Genomic DNA, 20,995 nt, shown 5'->3' with positions numbered 1-20,995 from the left:
TTATTTATTTATTTATTTATTTATTTATTTATTTTGTGGAAGGAAAACAAGTTTCTGAGCATTAGGTATGAGGTCAAATGTAGCTGTTATTTTGGGGGGAGGGATGTGTTCTTCATCAAGTTGAGAAAGTTCCATTCTATTCCCTGATGAGAAGTTTTGTCTTGATTTCTATGAGCAGGTTTTGAATTCTGTCTAACATTTTTTCTGCAGCTATTGATGTTAGCAAATGACATTTTCCCTTTTTGGTCTCTCGATGTATTAATTTGTTTTTACATGTTAAACCAGCCTTGCCCTAGGAGTAAATTCTACTCCCATTGTGTATTATTTTTATTCATTGCTGGGATTCAATTTGCTGACATTTTAAATGATTTTTGCACTGATATTCATGAGAGATACTGGTCTGTAGTTTTCTTGTAATGTTTCTTGCCTAGTTTTAGTAGTAGTAGGGCACTGGGATCATCAGTGAGTTAGGAATCTGACCACCATTTCTACATTTCCAAAGAGACTGTAGAAAGTTGATATGATTTATTCCTTAAATATGTGATAGAATTTACCAAAGAACCCATCTGGAGTTAATATTTCTATTGTTAATTATTTATTCCATTTCTTTCACAAAGAAGGCCTATATTGACCATGTTCTCTTGAAATGTGCTCTGAAATTCCATTGCATTATTTTTTCCCCAAAGAATTTTAGGCTGTGGAGTAATTTAAATCCTTCTAAAATTCCACACAGTTACCTCTAAAATTTCCTTATAAAGTTTCAACTTATTTGGATTTAAAACCTTAGGCTACTTTCTATTTAAGCATACTGTTCTTTTGGAATCTCTTTACATTTTTTAAAAAAAGTTACAGATAGTACAGGCAGTTACAATACCCCAAACTTAGTTTTCCTACTGTTAGCAAATCATATTACTACATTGCTATCACTATACCAATACTATATACAACTGCCGCAATAAACCGTATCAATACACTGCTATTAATTAAACTTTGTAATTTATCCAGATTTATATTTTTTCCTTAATGTTTTACTTTTGAATAATTTTCTTTTGAATACTTGTCTTTTTATCCCTCCTTCCACATTTATTTCTATTAAAATTTATTTCATGTATTATTAGGCATCTTTTAAAAAAGTTAAATAGTTTTCAATTTAATCATACAAAATTTAAAAGAATGAAAAATTAATTTTCTCTTCTAAATTTTTCCAAACTTATGCTTGTGAAAAGAAACTTTAAGAACATGACAGTGTCCTAAGGAAAAGTGCAAAAAGAAGGAAAAGAAAGGAAAGCTACATGTGCTCCTTTTGGTTGCTAGCTTTTTTTTTTAAATGGGGCTTTTTGCTACTCTAACATTTCCGCCTTCTGAAGAGGTAACCCTAAAATCTTTTAGGATTAGATAAAAGTTCCCAAATATTTTTGACATTTTTGGCTTTTGAAACAGAGTTATGTTGCTAAGAGGCCCAAGGACATTTTGACTTTTAGCCAAGGAACTGGCTACTTTTCTTTGGGGTCTTTTTACCCTAACCACCTAGCCAGAGGATGGTGTGATAAAACAGGAGGTAGGAATTGGCTAGGCATCATCTTTAACATGCTAAAATCTTTTGAATTATTAAAGTCATCTTTCATAAACCCCGTGCCTTGTATTTTGTTTTCTATAATTTCTATAAAAATATCTTCCCTAGGGCTGGAGAGATGGCTCAGTGGTTAAGAGCACTGGCTGCTCTTGTGGAGGACCCAGGTCTGATTCTCAGGATGCACATGGCATCTAACAACTGTCCATAATTCCAGTTCCAGGGAATCCAAAGCCCTCTTCTGACTTCCACAGGCATTGCACAACATGGGTGCACTTACATATATCCAGGCAATATACTCATACATATAAAATAAAAACAATAAATAAAATATTAAAAATATCTTCCCTATTTTTATCCATTGACAAAATTCTTGAATACACTGAGGTTTAAGATGCTGATCTGGCTCTAGAACCAGCCCAGTTCACAGCAATCCGTTAAATAATAAAGCAAACGCTTTATGCAACATGGGCAGCCCAACAACTTGTCCATTTGTACATTTTGTTCATAAGGATGTTATGAGTGAACGTCCCTCGATGCATTGCTTAAATTCAGACATAGTAGGTCAATTTCTCTACTCTAACCATTAGTGAAGAAATAACAAAATCATATTATGTGTTTAGCAATCTATGTTGGGCCTATTTGAACTTACTATCTCATCTAGAGACTCACAAAACAACCCAACTGTTTATACTAGAATCAAAGGAATGATGGTATTTAGTGGTAAAATCAATCTATTTTCTGAAAATTAGGACTACTTGTGCATATCGCTAGACTTTAAATTTGCTCATTCGACAAATTCTCTCCAAGTTACTTTGAGTGATGAAAAAAGTTAAAATCCATGAGTTATAAATAGTATAGGAAATGCTCTTTCCTTTTTAAATAACATGCCACTAGAGTCTTAAGCTCTTATAGTCGTTTGGAAATCTGTTTCTTTAAAGTCTAGAGTATTACTGTTTTCTTATATATCATAAATTCAAAGGTTACTTGGCTACTTTCTCTCAAAAGTCATCACTTCTTTTCTTTCAATTAACTCTACCGAGGTGTATATTTTATATTATTTATTTAAAATGTAATCTAATGTTTTATTCTGCAAATTCTCAGGTTGATGGGAACTCTGAAGAAAGTTGCTTTACACCATGGTGAACTGCCTCCACCTAGAGGTCATTTCAACTATAGAGGCTTTCACAAAATTAATGTATTTTCTTTGAATTGGAATTGAATATACCCTTAATGGGTGACAAACCACTCTGTTTCAACAACTACTAAAATAACTACATTCATTTCTTTGTAGTATTTGTGATTCAAGACCAATGCTACTTATATGGTAAGAAAGCAGGGACCACATACTGGAACAGAGGATGGTTGAACGTGTCAAAACACAACACCTACAATGTAGTTTCTGCTTTTCCACTTACTGTGTGACCCTGATTACTAATAATCAACACGTGTGTACACACACACACACACACACACACACACACACACAGCTTTACTCTCGTATGTAGAAAATGGAAACAGGCTATGGTGTGAATCATATGCTATAAGGCGTGTGGCTATAACTTGTAGACAATAGGGCATAGCACATATATAAAGCATATTTATAACTGTAGCCAAACCTGTTTGGCCAACAAATTGCAAACATACTTTATTATCTTAATTCCAAAAGTATTTTAGGTTGGCATGACAAAGACAATAGAGTCTTATACAAAGCTTATACAGCCTTAAAGTTACAACAGGCAAGCACTTTTCTAACAGAACTGCACCCCCAGACTTCCAATAGATTTTTATTTTGCAAAAAGAGGCAGCCCGTAGGCCAAAGTTTGTCATTCTTGTTGAATAAAGAAACTGTTTTTAATGTCTTAATATAATGAAAAAGATTCCAGGAGAATAGGATCTTTCTCAACATCCCATTACAATTACCCATGGAATCCATTTGTCTAAATTTCACCTATTATTTAAGTCAAAATGTGAGTTTCTCAGAGCCAGACATGGAGGCACAGGCCTTTAATTCCAGCACTTTGAAGGCAGAGGCAGGAAAAGGCCAGCCTGGTCCACATAGCAAGTTCCAGGCCAGCTGGGGCTATAGGGAGACCCTTTCTCAAAAACAAACAAAAAACCCTTAAATTTTAAGATTAAATTTACTATTTAACTGAATGATGAATTTCTATTCAGTAGCATAAATTTAAGAGTTAAGATTAAATTGACATTCAGATTTATTGAATTTGTATCAATTGAATTGATTTTAATTTTTTTTAGATTAAAATTGATACTGAAGCCAGGCATAGTGGCACATGCCTTTAATCCCAATACTCAGGAAGTAGAGGCAGGCAGATCTCTGTGAGACTGAGGCCAGTCTAGTCTCCATAGTGAGCTCCAAGCCAGCTACGGCTACAGGGAGCCTGTCTCAAAAAATACTAATTAATTAATTAATTAAAAAATAAAAGATACCAATAAAAATTTTGTGAAGCACAACTGGATCATTACTTTGTGATGATAAGATAGAATTTGGGAATTAAATTCCACTGTTATGAACCAGGTACTTTGTTTACAAAACACAGTGAAAGAAAAGATAAAGGAGATTAGAAGAAGACAAAGTAGGCAACTTACTAACTACCTTAACAAGACAAAGTTCAAGATACTTATGGAGTCCTCAGAGAAGATTCAATATTGTTCTTCTAGGAAAATTGAAAACTCACATTGATAACTGTCCTCATTGAAGATTAACCCTAAATGTACATTTTAAATGTGATTCTTCATGTGTTCAGTTGATTGTTGGAGAGAAGGAAGAGCAGAGAAAGAGGAACTGAAGAGGAGGAGGAAGAAGAGGAAGAGGAGAAGGAGGAGGAGGAAGGGAGGAAGGGAGAGAGGGAGGAGAAGCTTAGACTTGAGGGTGAAACAGATTTTTCTGTGTCCCTATCTGGCTAAACAGCTCCCAGACACCCAGTTTCCTAGGAGATGAAGAGAGAGTTTGCTTAATACGAATTCATTATAATACTTCTAAAAGTGAAAGAACAGAAGTATTTTAATACATAAGTTAATTTCTTAGCATATATTTGCATTATGTAAGTTAGATGATCTAGGCAAGTTAACTATAGATGTAAAAGTGAAGACTCTTATTCAGTGCACTGCTGATCTTAGAAATCTGTACTTGGTTGTTAATTTCAAAATCACCTCTTTACTTCTAACAGAAGCACCAAGGGTTAAGAGTGATGCCTTCCCCACTAAGTGCCTCACTTTTTTAAATGAAGAGGGCCTACTTCTACCCTTAGATGGTGTGCTGTGGAGATGACCTCGCTTCTAAGGATCACTTCATATTTTGGCATGTGTATCTTCAAGTTTGGGGAATATACAAAGCACTACTGGATTATTGCCTAAATTTTAAGTGAGAGCTTGTGAACAGAGCTCCCTCTGCTGATAGCAGAATAAACAAAAAGACATGCTTTGGGAAAATGGTTTACACTCGAGAGTCTGCTGGAAAAAAATCTTTAGTGATAAATGGGAACCTATGAAAACTTAGCTTTTGAGAGATTTTGCCTAATAGTGTATCTAAAGAAGTAAAATAACCCCAATGTGGGTGGATCTGAAAGCCTGTGCTGAAGAAAACATCATAATTTTGTACTGTATCTTCTTAGCATGTGGGGTAACTGTATGGCCAGTGAGAAAAACCAAGTCAAGAACAGCAACAACACCACCACCAACCAAAACCAAAAACTAAGGATCTAAAAATGTAAAAATGCAACTACAAGTAAAAGGAAGAATAATTTAAAACAACATATTTCTTTTGCCTTTCCTAATTTTCAGTGTACAAAGAGGTCTAAACAAAACAGAACAATGAAGCTCTTCTTTCTCTTTTGTTCCAAAGATACCTATATGTCCATCCAACTAGCTACTTTCCCTTTGAGCTTTCCTACACGCAAACTGAATTTTCCTTTGCCAGTGGAATTTGCGTCCCACACTCACTAGGTTAGAGGAAATGACCACTGTGCTTTGATTCTTTGATGCACTCTTACACTTGGTTTAGAAACATGCTACAATTTCTGTATATGTTTGCAAAGAGCCATATTTAACTAGATTTAATTATAATTTATCTTCAAAGGCATGAGATTGGCAGATTCTCTAAGAAATATACATAATTAAAATACACCAAATGAGGCACATGAGAATAAACATAACGAAAACAGTTGTCGCACTACCCACTAGCTTCGTCTCCAGTGGGTGTGGCTGACACGCTTAATGGTACAGTCATATTTAAGACCTCGCTGCAGTGTAGAGAGGCATCTTAAACACAAAGACTGCACGAATCCTCTACTTACCATAGATGGCAGTGTCCATTCAGGGGTGCTTTAGTAATAGCTCTTTCTCCTAAAGTTTTTCCTGAAAGATAAATGTACTTATGTTTTGTACCTTCATATGAGTCGGTAGGAGGTGGATTACTGAACTAGGTCAGTGGTTCCTAAACATGGTCCCAAGACTGAAAGTATTAGCATTACCTGGACACTTGTTAGAAGGGGACAATTTTACCACCTGTGAATCACTCATTCTCAGAATGGGGCCTGGTAATCTATGTTTTACTAACTTTGAACAATTTTGATGCATAATCAAATTTGAGACCCACTGGACTAACTGATGTAGGCAAGGACAAGAGGAGTTACTTATTGGTACTCAAAAAATATGTATTTTTGGTAATTAATTCAAACATTTGCTGAGTGCTCACTGCCATATTGTGTAACTACCCAAGGAATAAAACATTAAAGAAGACACAGCTCTTGACTTCCCAGGGCTCACATAGTTTAGTATGCACCAAGTATACAAACTAGGAAATTATGTGAAAAATAAGAACAATACCAAAACAGCACAGTAGGGGAGTGACTGTCTGCACGAGTGAGGAGGGCCTGAGATGCTCTTGCCTGGTCACGCACAACAATGGGTGGGTTCAGTGACATAAGTGGGTCCCTTAATTTATTCTAATTTTATTTTGCATAAAGGTTCATTTAATGGTTGATAATATTCTGAGACTCTTTCAGGGACATTTTCTATACCTGCTTCTTCCTTACTTCACCTGTAGTGTTTTTGTTTTGTTTTGTTTTGTTTTTTGGTTGTGCCTTGTGAAAACTAATGAAATGCAAAAGGCCTTTCTACACAAGCCACTGAGATAATCTTTATAAATAAGGTTCTAAAACCATTCTCCTATTTATTACTTGCTGAAGATGGCACTATGTAGCTTTATATATTAAGGGATCTATCCTGCATAGAAATCAACTTAACATGGAAAAACTAAAAAGTATTTTAATAATAGCCGATACTGTATTCAGACAAATATTAAAGAAGCCAGTAATTTTTAAATGGTTAACTAGGAACAGTCACTGTTTCTCTACATTTCTGACCAGTTGTGGAACTCTGTAATTCTCTCCAGCTGTTTCAAAAAGAAGCTTCTTTAACTTAACCCACTTACCTGTGGGTTTAAGGATAAGTATTTAGAATACAGTCAGAAATCACATTGGTTTAGGAAAGTGGCAGTAGCAGGTTCTCCTCTATGGTCTATGAGCTCTCCAGCCACTGGTAGGGGGCATGGATTCTCTCCTGCTGAGCAGGCCTTAAGTCTAATTAGACAGCTGTTGATTATCCCCCAACTAAAAGAGCCACTATTGCACCATTAGGAATATTTAGCTGGGCCTGTCATTGCTGTGATTTGTAGGCTTTACAGCTGGGTAGGGCTATTGATTGCTTTTCTCCCTTGGCAGCTTGCACAGCACCTTCTGATACTATGAGAGCCAGTCCTCAGGGATTCCAGATTAGTTCCAGCTCCATTCTGCCAAGTGCTGTGTCCAAAGTGTGTGGTATCCTCAGCAATAGGTACTGCCTTCTAGTTCTGGGAGGCAACAAAGGGCAATGGCAATAGCCCATTTGTTTTGGGAGTCTCTTGGACTGCCCTAGTAATGTCCTTTTAAGTATAAGCTCAGAGAGATGGCAGTTAGGGGCTTTTACAAGAAAGCATTCTGACAGTCAATGAAAGTCAAGGTGAAATACAAACACAACATCACCACTAACAATAATTTGATAATCACCTTGTTTTTTTTTACTGTTATTTTTTATTACAGAAAATTTCAAATATATTAAAAAATGTATAAATGACAGTAGAGTGGACCACCATTTACACATCTCAAATAACCATCAAATCAAGGCTTACTTTATAAACAAAGTATTAAAGATTAAAGTATCAAAGATTAAAATCAAAATACATTTTGAGCCAGGTGTGGTGGTGCATGCCTTTAATCCCAGCATTCTGGATTAAAGAGACAGGTGGATCTCTGTGAGATCAAGGCCAGCCTGGTCTATATAGTGAGTTCCAGGTCAGCTGGGGCTACAGGGAGACCCTGTCTCAAAAAAAAGATACAATTTAAAACCCTGGAAGTCCGAGGAGATTCCTGGAGGTCTATGATACAGGAAGTAAGATGTGAGCTTAGCTATGTGCCCCCGCTCATTATTGCTCTACAAATACTGCCATGAGTATTTTATCTTTCTGTGATAGTATAAACTTTAAAGAGTGAAATCTTTGCTTTTTTCAGTTCCCTGCTCTGATTGCTCAATTATTTTAAAAGAACATATACTTTAGTCTTAAAATATTATTTTATTCTGAGACTGTAGTTTTTGATTACCAGTATATATTGAAATAGATTAAATACATTGTCTTTAAGATTATTTAGCTTGATGCGCCAACATCTCAGCGTTAGTAGCAAAAACAATGAGCCTTTCTGTAAGAAACAATATATTTTAAAGTGAAACGGAGATCTTTTTTAAAGCTTAAAAACTCATTCAATTTTGTCTTACAGGGCTTATACTGAGTTCAGTATTGTATAACTGTATTAATTCAATAGCGAACCTAAAAATTTTTGTAGTGAAATGCTTTTTCTAGTCATATAGTTATTAAAAAATTTTAAAATGATTAAAAAATATAATTCTTCAAAGCATAAAAATTTGTTCCTGCTGGGCATGGTGACACACGCCTTTAATCCCAGCACTCGGGAGGCAGAGGCAGGTGGATCTCTGTGAGTTCAAGGCCACCCTGGTCTACATAGTGAGTTCCAGGACAGCTGGGGCTACAGGGAGACCCTGTCTCAAAAAGACGAAAAAAAAAAAATTTGCTCCTTAATAATTACTAGTTGTGAAAAACATTACTATTGAAATCTACCTGATGACTTCATATCCATGCTGATATGCCAAGGAGCTCAGAAAGTAACCGGCTGTGACTAGTAATAATCAGATATATAGAGATTAGAAATACATGTGCAAACATCTTAGTGTCAACTGCATTAAAAATAAAATTTTCTGTATGAAACTGTGTATTCTAATAATGAAATTGAGATCTGTTTTAAAACCCCAAACCCCATTTAATTTTATGTCTTACAGGGTTTATACTGAGTACACTATTGTATAACTGCATTAATTTAACTGTAAACCTAAAAATTTACAGCCAATTTTGAAAGAGATGCATCTTAGCTCTGGAATTTGTTATTGAATATGCCAATACTGTTGTAATGAAATTACAGCCAATTTTGAAAGAGAAGCATCTTAGCTCTCAAATTGTTATTGAATATGTCAATGCTGTTGTAACGAAATGCTTCTTCTAATTATGTGCTTATTAAATAAATAATTAAAAAAGGTTATTTAGCTTGAATTAAAATTCACAAATAGTTTATTGTGGATTGTAATGCCACCAGAGAATAATTAGTCTTGACAAATCACTTACCAACATTAGCATAATATTTCTTTTCTTGCTTATTTGTAGATAATTCATACATGTCTCCATAAGCACGAGCAAGCCTCCACATAAACTCTGTTTCATTGTTAAACTGAAAAGACAGACTTGCACATTAGATTAATGCATTAATTTATCCAGACTATAATTATTTTTATTTTAATTTTAAAAGGACAGGCAAGTACACTGACGTTCATAGAAAACTGAATTTATACATAAGGATATTTAACATTTTAAATACAAATATTTATGTCTAAGAATATAGCATTTGAATCTTAAATCCATTAATAGTATACAGACACTAGTTCCACCTATGTAGAAGACAGAATTGACGGGAACCAGATCTGTGCATTCTCTCTGGGCTAAGGGCACACTATCTTATTATCCTTTATAAGTTATCTAGTATCAGTATCAGTTTACTGAGCATTATAGGTGTTTGTGAGTTGAAGTGCATTTACTCAAAAGGGAAGTGATAGCTTTTACCTAAATAAGCTAATGGTAATCCTCAATATTCTTAAAGTCTTAAAATTTTTTATTGAAAGATAACAGCTGCATATCTTTGTAGCACACAGTGTGATGTTTTGGTACATTTGTACATTGTGGGTTGATCAACTTAGGACATATAAGTTTTAGATAAAGTGTTTTGAATTGCAAAATCCTCAAACATTAGGCTTCAATTGCTCATGGGGGAAAGGATTTTATTTCTCCTTTGGCTATTACAGCTGCCTAATCAGTGTAGTTGTGAGAGGCCAACATTAAACACTTCAGGGTGAGCTTTAAGTACTGATGGCTGTTATATTGATAACAATAAAGAAAACTTAAAATACAATTTTCATTCTTTCCAGAGAAAACCTATTATATGCCTTGGTGCTAAACCTTCTTCGTGTTACAAATATATGTTAAATATTGAAGTTAATAAAACAGTAAATCTATATGTCTGGTTCCTATTTTTGTGACCTTAGATAAGTCTAATTAACTCAGATTTAATTTTTTGAAAATTTACTCGTTTTATAGAAAATTTTTACATCAATCATTTAGTTTACATGAACTGTGATGCAATTATTATAGTCATAATATGAATGGGATAATACATTAAATACAGAATGAAAACTACACGAACATGTTATCTCAGCTCTTACCTTTTCTTTGTGGTCACAAAGTAGTTCAAAACTCTCCGTTTTGCCAGCCTCATTTAAACGCAAATGATCTACTTTCTGAAGGAGGATATCCAAATTTAATTCCTCTATGTATGTGTTAAAAGCCTTAGGGACTGGAAAACTCTGTTCTTCCGTGTCAGTATTAGCTGTAATATACCTAAAATCGCAGAAATAACTATCAACTCCTTTTAAACTTGTACATAATGGCAAAAGCAATCCTTTTAAAATGCAAGTCAAACTGTGCGACTCTTGTGCTTGAAAAATGCAGTGGCACCCAATGTCACAGACAGAAACAGTTCAAGTCCTAAAGGCCTATGAGGACTGGGCCATTTGTGCTCTAATCCCAATACTTTCCTGTCTTAATTTCATTCATTCAACTCTACTCTGGTTTCCACCTATCCCTTAAGCCTGTCAAGCATGCTCTGACCTCAGGACCTTTACTTGCTGCTCTTTCTGATGGAATATTCTTCCCTTAGATAGCTGCATAACCTACACTCTTAACTCTTTACATCCTTGCACCAATGTCATTTTCTTGGAGCTGCAACCCCTATCCCCTCTTCACCTTCGACCTCTGATATGCTTGACTTTCTAATTACTCCAACCCCTAATTATTCTACAAAAACAATCTTACTGGGTGTGTTATTTTTTTCACTATCAGCTCCACTAGCACACCTGCTCCCTTGTGGTAAGGTTCATTAACTGCAGTACTAAGTGCCCAAAACAGTGCTGCATAGTGTATATCTACTGGATGTTGTTGAACAGATTACACAAGGTTGCAGGAACTCAGCAAGCACTCAAAAATGTGTGTGCGTGCATATTTATACAGGCATATGTATTCATCAATAATTGAAAATGATGTTATCACTTTGTGTGCAGCGTATGTGTGTGTTCAAAGCAGTATCTAGTCTTTCAACAAATCCCATTACTAGCTTTGAAGTATATTCAGAATCTAGCCATTTCCCACCACCTCTCCACCATTACCCTGGTATAAACCATCACCACCATCTTCTTTGGATCAATGCAATGGCTTATTATCTTTCTCCCTGGTTTAATCCTTGACCTTGATAGTCTATTTCAACACGGCAGCCAGGGGTTGCTTTAAAATCCCCACTCACTCAGATCATGCCACTCCTTTGCTTAAAACCCTCCTACAGACAGCCAAATCAGAGCAAAAACTTAGGCACACACGAGTCTAGGAGGCTCTCATAACCAGCACAATACCTGTGATCTCATCTTCTATCACTTTCTGTTTGCTCACAGCATCTGGGAATTCAGCTTCCTTGATGTTCTTTGAGTCCACCTGTCACTTTCCTACTTTAAGAGCTTTGCATTTGCTCTTCCTTCTGTTTGTCATGCTGTACCCGGGGTACCCATGCAGCTTACTTTACCATTTCCTTTTTTTTTTTTTTTTTTTTTTTTTTTTTTTTTTTTTCTTTTTTTTTTTTTTTCTTTTTTTTTTTTTTTCTTTTTTTTTTTTTTTTTTTTTTTTTTTTTTGTCTTTTTGAGCCAGGGTCTCTTGCAGCCCCAGCTGGCCTAGAACTAACAGAGATCAGTCTGCCTCTGCCTCCGCCCCATTGCCTCTGCCCCTGCCCCTCTGGCCCTCTGCCCCCTGTGCCTCTCTCTATGCCTGCCTCTGCTTCTCTGCCTCTCTGCCTCTGCCTCTCCAGTGCTGGGATTAAAGGCATGAGCTACCACACCTGGCTTCACATACTTTCTTAAATGTGACCTTCCTATTCTTAGGTGGTGTTACTACTTAATGGACAATATAAAAGAAGTTACAAATTATATGGTTAGTAGATGACTAGAGAATTGTCTGGATATAAGATTAACATATGAAAACCACTTTTTTTCTGTATTTAAGCAGCAAAAAACCTAGAAAAGCATCATAAAAGATTCAATTTATAATTATCTCAGAGAATATAAAACATTTAGATATAAATATAATGATGATGATTATGTGAAAGTTCAATGGAAAAGTTATAAAACCTCAATGGAGAAAATCATATGTTGTTTTAAAAGATATTTACAAATGACCTAAATTTGTGGAAAATATGTCATATTTCTGACTAAGAATGACAAATGTCATAAATATGTGATTTCTCTTCAGAATAGTTTACAGATTCAAAGCAATTCCAATTTATGAGCGTTGGAACTTAATAAAAGCAATTCTAAAAGTTATATGGAAAGAGTCTAGAATAGTCAAAGCATTATTGAAGGAAAAGAGCAAAGAAGACTTACCCCAACAGATTATGACACTATCATAATTTTTAATTGTTTTTAAGACAGAGTCTCACTATTTAGCCCAGGTTGTCTTGTAACTTGCTATTTAGCCCAGGTTGGCCTTGAACTTGAAAGCTTCCTGCCCCATCCTCACAAGTGCTGGGATCAGAGGCATGTGCCACTACACCCATCTTAAAAAGCTGTAATAATTAAAGAAACTGTAGTATGGTACAGTGCCCTGATTAGAAAGATTTTTTTTTTATTATACAAAGCCCTAAGAAATACATTGACAAATAAATAAATTGACATTGTCTATTATAATAAACAATCAGACAGGCTGCAGGATATGAAATCAATACACAAAAACCAATTATATTTTTATATAGCAACAATCTAAAAATCAAAGAACACAATTTCATTTGTGATAGCTTTAAAAAGAATACAGTTATCAGAAATGGGTAGTAGGCCAGCCTTAAACTGAGAACTATTTGAGACTGATTGATGCTGGATGAGGGAGAGTATGTCTTATATAAGATCTCTAGATGGGCTGACTAGACTCCAGTGGACGAATTTACATTGAAGGACATCTGGGTACAAATTCTTGACTGGATGGGACTTAATGTGTATGGTGGAATACATGAGGTTGGGTGGGGGGATGGGGGGAATGGATGGAGGAGGGGGCCTAAATTTGATTAAGAACTGTTGCATAAAACCTCAAAAGCCCAATAAGGAATTAAAAAAAGAAATATGTTTAACAAAGAAATGCAAGACTTAACTAGAAATTTAAACATGATTGAAATGAAAGAATATCTAATACACTAACTAAACGAAATCTCATATTCATGAATTGAAAGAGTAATGTTACAATGGCAATATTCTTGAATTAATAGATTCAAAACAATTTTTATTAAAATTCCTGCTATCATTCCCCCAAGATATTGAAAAAAAAAATGGATCTTGAAATTCATGTGGAAGCTTGGTATGACTGGGAGGCAGAGGCAGGAGAATGGACAGTTAGAGGCCAGCCTGGTCTACACAGCAAGTTTGAAGCTCTTGGGAATATATATATATATATAGACCCAGAACAGTCAAAATTTTTGTATAAGAAAAAAGTTAAGGGGACCAGAGAAATAGCTCAGTGGTTAAGAGCACTGGTTGCTCTTACAGAGGACCTGGGTTAGGTTCCCAGCACAACCATCCATAACTCCAGTGTCAGGAGATCTGACACCCTCTTCTGGCCCCTATGGGCACTGTAGGCAAATGGTGTACTTACATGCAGGCAAAACACTCATACACATAGAATAAAAAGAAATACATTTTAAAAAAGAAAACAGTTAAGGTCTCTTACTGTCTGGTTTCAAAATTTATTGCAAAGTTATAGTAATCAAGACAGCATGGTACCAGCAGGAGGATAAGCACAGTGAATAGACACTGAAGGTCTGTTAAGAACTAAGAGTCTGAGTTGGGCGTGATGGCACACGCCTTTAGTCCCAGCACTCAGGAGGCAGAGGCAGGTGGATCTCTGTGAGTTCAAGGCCAGCCTGGTCTACATAGTGAGTTCCAGGACAGCTGGGGCTACAGGGAGACCCTGTCTCAAAAAAAAAAAAAAAAAAAAAGAAAAAGAAATAACAATTGCTGAGAAGGGCAAAACAGGACTGCCATCATTTGAAAATTGTTAAATGGAACAGAAAACCTAAAACTATTTACAAAAAAGTAAGTCTAGCAAAGATTTCTTATGAGTTCCTGAAATTTGTGTTCCTAAACACGATTAAGCAAGCTAAGATACAGTTTTGTGGCATATAGGATATGTAATAGGAGGAAAACTATAAGGTGCTTCTCTAGAAGCTACTTATGACTTGTGCCTAAATATTGCAAAAGACATTCCTGGAGAGGAAAATTTACCATTACACAAATTTTATATGGCCCTAATTTAATCTATATATTTAAAGCATTTCTAAGCGAAATCTCAAAGAGATTTTTTCTGTGGAACTTACATGACCCTAAATTTCATATGAAAGAGCAAGCAGAGCCGAGATAGTTTTGAAGAACAGATATCAAGGCCCCAACATAAAGATGAACCTTCAGAAATTATGCCACCATGGCACTGGCATCACAATGAACACACTGCCTGCCTCTTTTTCACATTACAACCACACGAATGTGGGAAAACTGCTTTCCTACTTCAGACAGGGATCTTTTCTTTACAAATGGGCATTCTGAGAAAATTATAAGAAAGTTATGAAATCCAATTAAAAAAATAGGATATACTCAAATATGACTGGGAAAATAATTAACTACATCTACTACTTTGGGTTAGAGATCAGTTTTTTACTGTCACCCAAACACTCCCCAAAATGTATGTCATACACTATTAGGTGTCAATTATAAGAAGTTTCCAATTTTTTTGGGGGGGGTCTTTTTGAGACAGGGTCTCCCTGTAGCTCCAGCTGCCTAGAACTCACTCTGTAGACCAGGCTGGCCTTGAACTCACAGAGAATCTGTCTGCCTCTGCCTCCCAAATGCTGGGATTAAAGGCGTGCCCTACCACACCTGACCCAATTCCCTTTTATCAAGCCTAGAGAAGTTCATCTTCTGAAAATGGCAAACATTACAAACATTTATCCCCGCATACTCTTCTGCTTTTATTTACTGCTCCTAATGTTAGTGAGGACCACAGCCTGTCCTTTACCTTTTGATTCTATAGGATCAGCAACTGGCTTCCAGATCAATAATACTACCTGAGAGGCAGAGCCACATTATTTGAAAAGAAAATGGTAACAGAGTGAAAATAAAGCAGTATATTTATAAAAGAATCTCACTACTGATTTTCAGAGTTACCCTTGTTTTCCCCTGGAACAAAAGGCTGGCTTCAGTAGTTTTGTGGGGGACCTAGAAACTAGTCAAAGATTTGCAACAACTAGGCAACTGTCCAATAAATGAAAGACAGATTCAAGGTGATAGGAAATTTGACAGTGGTTTTGCTCGCAGTGCCCTACCTGTCTTTGGCATGGTGTGGCTGGGAGGAAGCGGCCTGATTCTTGTTTTCTCCTCAGGACAGAAGAGAAAAAAATGGAACCTCTGAGCAATGTTATGGCTTGTACAGGGACTTCTATTTCTGCCTTCCTTGACTCAGAGTAATGGAAGAAATGGAGAAATAATCAGGCTAGCAGGTTGGACGATGATGGTGAAAGCAGTAATGAGTGCTGTAGCACAAAAGAGCTAACCAGAGAACTACAGACTCACAGGTACCTGGTGTGGAGGATGATGGGTAGGGGAACACACAGAGCATGTGAGTCTCCAAGAAGATAAAGGAGTGAGACTCTGAGGAAAATAAAGATCTATATCTTAAAACAGTTGTATGGGAGAAAGCAGAAGAAACATGAGCACATAAGCACACTGGCCCAGGAGAAACGCATGTCCCCCAGAGACTTCAAAAGGCCATGAATTGTCACACTAGGTTTCTACATGGAGCCAGCCCATATAGATAGGAGAGCTGACTCATTTTTCAAGTTCTCGATTTAAACAAAACTCATAAAGCACACAAAGAAATGAGGAAAAGTAGTTGATTCAAAGAAACAGAATAAATTCCCAGTAACTGATGCTAAAGAAATCCGTGTTTTAGTCCTACTAGTCAATAGTTTTAAGATAGCAGTCTTAAACATGCCCAAAAGCTAAAGGAAAAGAAGGAGAGAACTAAAAAAATAAATAAATAAAAGAGAAAAACAATACATAAACAAAATGAGAATTTCAACAAAGAAATACAAATTATTTTTTAAAAGCCTAACAAATTCTGGGGCTAAAAAATATAATAATTGAACTGAAATTCACTGGGAGTAACAGAAAATGTTAATATGTAAAGCAAAGAATGGGGAAAATTGAAGATAGGTCATTTGAAACTATTAATCATGAGGAATAAAAATAATAAATAATGAATAAAAGTAGATAGAGTCTAAAAGAATTATGAGACACCATGATACTGATCAAATACATAGTATGAGAGTTCCAAAAGAGGAGACGGGACAGTGAGCTTACTTGACAAAACTCTAAATCTGAGGGAGGACAAGTAAACAAGAATGCAAACAGCTCAATTAACTCCAAGTAGATTAAATCCCAAGAGATCCATACCAAGGCACATTACATTCAAACTGCTGAAAGACAAAGACAATTTTGTTTTGTTTTCTAAAAAATATTTTATTATTATTTAAAGTATTTTATTTATTTTTAAAATTTACGTGTATGAGTGTAATGCCCGCATGTGTTTAAGTGTACCCATTCTGTGCAATGCCTGTGGAGGTCAGAAGAGACTGTTGGATCCCCTGAAAACTGAGTTAGAAATAGTTGTTAGCTGCTATGTGGGTGCTGGGAATTGAACCTGTGTCCTCTGCAAGAGCAGTCAGTGCTCTTAAGTGCTGAGCCATCTTTCCAAACTCTTATTATTTTTATTTTATGTGTATGAGTGTATTGCTTGTATGTGTGTAAGTGCACTCGTGTTGTGCAATGCCTGTGGAGGTCAGAAGAGGGCGTCGGATTCCCCTGGAATGAGAGTTATGAACAGTTGTTAGCTGCCATGTGGTGCCGGGAATTGAACCTGGGTCCTCTGCAAGTGTAGCCAATGCTCTTAACTGCTGAGCCATCTCTCCAACCCACAAAGACATTTTTGAAAGGGGCAAAAGAAATTCATCACATATAAAGGATTTCTACCAAGTTTATTAGTGAACTTCTCAGCAGAAACCTTGTAGGCCAGGTAGAAACTGGGGTGGTATATATATATATAACTATATTTATTTTATGTATATGAGTGTTTTGCCTGCATGTATATAAGTACATCTATGTTGTACAATGTTTGTGGAGGCCAGACCAAGGTGTCAGATCTCCTGGAACTGGATCTACACAGTTGTTAGTTGCCATCTGGGTGCTAGGCACTGAACCTGGGTCCTCTGCAAGAGCAGCCAGTGCTCTTAACTGCTGAGCCATCTCTCAGTGATATATTTTATATGCTGTAAAAAATATACAAATATCTAACAGAATTCTATAACCTGCCAAAACTGTCCTTCAAAAATAAGGGAGAAATTAAATACAGAGAAAAAAAAAAGCTGAGGGAGTTTGTTATCTCTGCTAGGCACTGAACCTGGGTCCTCTGCAAGAGCAGCCAGTGCTCTTAACTGCTGAGCCATCTCTCAGTGATATATTTTATATGCTTTAAAAAATATACAAATATCTAACAGAATTCTATAACCTGCCAAAACTGTCCTTCAAAAATAAGGGAGAAATTAAATACAGAGAAAAAAAAAAGCTGAGGGAGTTTGTTATCTCCCTACAAGAAATGTTCGAAGTCCTTCAGACTGACCTTACACAGTAATCTGAAGCCAAATACATACTATTATTATATATTACTAAATGAATATATAAATGCTTATCTAACACACAAAGATGTAATTTATGACATCAATAGTGTAGTATAAAGAAGAATGGTTGTATGCAATTGAAACTGATATCAGGCTGGCCTGGAACCCACAGAGATCCACCTGCCTCTGCCTCCTGAGTGCTGGGATTTAAAACACCCAGCTCTACTAAACATTTAAATCAGAATTAATAGCAGTACTCCTCAAACCCCTGTGCCAAAACAATTGACGAGGGGGAAACAATTCAAATATATTTTATGAGGTCAGCATTACCCTGAAACTGAAGAAACCACAAGAAAGCTATAGACCAATATCTCTGATGAACACTGATGCAAATAGTCTCAAATACTAGCAAGTAAGATTCAGTAACACATTATGAAAGACTATACACCACGACTAAGTAGGATTTATTCTTGGAATGCAAGGATGACAACACATGAAAATCAGCTACGGTGGTCTGAATGAGAAATGTCCCTCATAGGCTCAAGTGTTCAAACACTTATAGGTTTCCAAGTTGGTGTCACTCTTTGGAGAAGGTCATGGCACCTTTAGGAGGTGCAGCCTTGCTGGGGGAATTATGTCACTGGGGACCAGCTCTGAGAGTTCATAGCCTCCTTCCACCTCCAGTTCCTCTCTGCTTCCTGTGAGTGCTTGAAGATATGAGCTCTGGCTGCCTCCTGCTATGCCTACCCAGCCACGACGGACTCTTATCTGCCTGAAACTATAAGCCCAAATAAACTCTTCCTTTCATAAGTTGCCTGGTCATGGTATTTTATTATAGCAACGGAAAAGTAATGAATACATCAGCCAATGTGATATACTATAATATCAAAATGCAAAAAAAACCCATGATCATCATTTCCATTGATGTAGAAAAAGCACTTGACAAAATTCAGCACTCTTTTATAATAAAAATGTCCAATAAACTGAAATTGGAAGAAAACTGCTTCAACATAATAAAGACTATATAAAAGCTCAAAGGTCTCATGCTCAATGGTGAAAGATTGAGAGTCTTCCATTTAAATCAGGAACAAGACAAACAGCCTACTTTTACCAGTTCTACTCAACATTTTACTGCAAGTTGGTCTTGCCCAGAGTAATTAGGCAAGACAAAGAAATAAAATATATTAAATTGGAAAGGAAGAAGTAAATTTTTCTTTTTATACAAATCTTTAAGTAATAAACACATTCAATAGAGTTGAAGATACAAAGTCAAGAGGCAAAATCTTTTTGTTCTATGTTCAATGAGCTATATAAAGGGTGAACTTTAAAATGAATTCCATTGAAGGGGGCTGGAGAGATGGCTCAGTGGTTAAGAACACTGGTTGTTCTTGCAGAAGACCCAGGTTCGAATCCCAGCACCCATATGGCAGCTAACAACTGTCTGTAACTCCAGTCCCAGGGGATCCAACAGCCTCTTCTGACCTCTGCGGGCACTGCACGACATGGGTGCACTTACCTACATGCAGGCAATACATGCATACACATAAAATAAAAATAATAAAATTTTAAAGTTTAAAATGTATTCCATTTATAATAGCACATAAAAGAGTAACATAAGGATGAATTTAAGGGGTTGAATGACTCGTATCCTGAAACTACAATACATCATTCAAAGAGTTTAAAGAAGACAGAGATGGAAGGATATCACATGTTCACAGATTTGAAGATTTAATATTAAGATGTCAATACTATGCAAAATAATCTACAGTTTCAATGTGATCCCTCTCAAAATATCAACACTTATTTTGTAGAATAGAGAAATCTACCCTGAAATTAGTTTTAAATCTCAAGGGATAGAGCAGCCAAATCAATCTTGAAAATGCCAAAAACAATGCTAGAAATCTCACATTTCTTGATTTCAAAATTTACCACAAAGCTAAAGAATCAAAGCAGTGTGCTATGAGCATAAAGACAGACATACAGATCAACAGAGCATAATATAGGACCAAGAAGTAAACCCCCACACAAATAAATATATAGTCAAATTATTCTGAAAAAGGTTCCAAGACAATTTATTTTATTTTTTCATAAAATAACTTTATTATAATAAACCCACAATTAAAGCCATCACATAGCTAGATTATGGCAGCCAAATACTTGGCCAGACCTAAACTCTATATATTTCCATGAAGTTCTATACAGTTAGAATGGCCATTCTGAAGCCATGCAGCTGTGGTTAGGGTTTTACCCTTTCATTATTGATTACAATTTTATGCAATGAAAAACAATTAGCTTTCATGACTGATGTGCCCTTTTGACTGCATTCCATATTTATCACCTATTATTACCTTTTCTTGTTCTCCTTTCTAAATGTTACACTAACTATTCAAAGAAGTATTCAACCTCCCTAGTCACCAGGGGAGTGCAGATGAAAAATACTTTGAGATAGCACTTCAGCACAGTTAGAAATCTGACAACAAATGTTGAAGAGGATGTGGGGAAAGAGGAACCCTTATGCACTGCTACTAGGAAGGCAAATTAATATAGCCATTCTGGAAATCAATTTGAAGAGTCCTCAAAAGAATAAAAATAAAAATAGAACTACAATATGACCCAGGTATTACACTAGTAGGTATATACCAAGACCATTTAATGGAGAAAGAACAATATTGGGAACAAGTGATGTTGGGATACCTGGATTTCTATATGCAAAAGAATGAAGTTGGATTCTTAAAAGAGAGGGCTCAGTGGTGAAGAGCACTTGCTGCACAATCATGAGGACCAAAGTTCAGATTTCAGCACCCACATATCAAGCTAGGTGTGTACACAGGCATATAAACCTATATACACACATATACATACACTCTCACACTCAGAGACACATATAAATAAACAAGTAAATAAATATTGTAAAAATCATCATCTTGAATCCTTAATCAGCATC

The 20,995-nt window shown here is 36.0% G+C and overlaps 1 protein-coding gene across 3 annotated transcripts in view; it reads right to left on the bottom strand.

The window, feature by feature from the left end:
* Window positions 1-20,995, bottom strand: part of Rmdn2 (regulator of microtubule dynamics 2) — a 65,085-nt gene that overhangs the window by 21,395 nt on the left and 22,695 nt on the right. For all 3 annotated transcript variants that reach the window (XM_029558390.1, XM_008822608.3, XM_029558391.1), the window contains 3 exons: window positions 10,469-10,643; window positions 9,321-9,423; window positions 5,887-5,947 (listed from right to left, as the gene is read on the bottom strand). In XM_029558390.1, the coding sequence (XP_029414250.1) occupies window positions 5,887-5,947; window positions 9,321-9,423; window positions 10,469-10,643 (339 nt within the window). The remainder of the gene's footprint in view (window positions 1-5,886; window positions 5,948-9,320; window positions 9,424-10,468; window positions 10,644-20,995) is intronic.

This window comes from Nannospalax galili, unplaced genomic scaffold, assembly GCF_000622305.1.
Source record: "Nannospalax galili isolate Female #2095 unplaced genomic scaffold, S.galili_v1.0 scaffold88, whole genome shotgun sequence".
Classification (NCBI taxonomy): domain Eukaryota; kingdom Metazoa; phylum Chordata; class Mammalia; order Rodentia; family Spalacidae; genus Nannospalax; species Nannospalax galili.
Note: the sequence above shows the minus strand (reverse complement) of the source record. Positions and strands in the feature narration are given on the sequence as shown.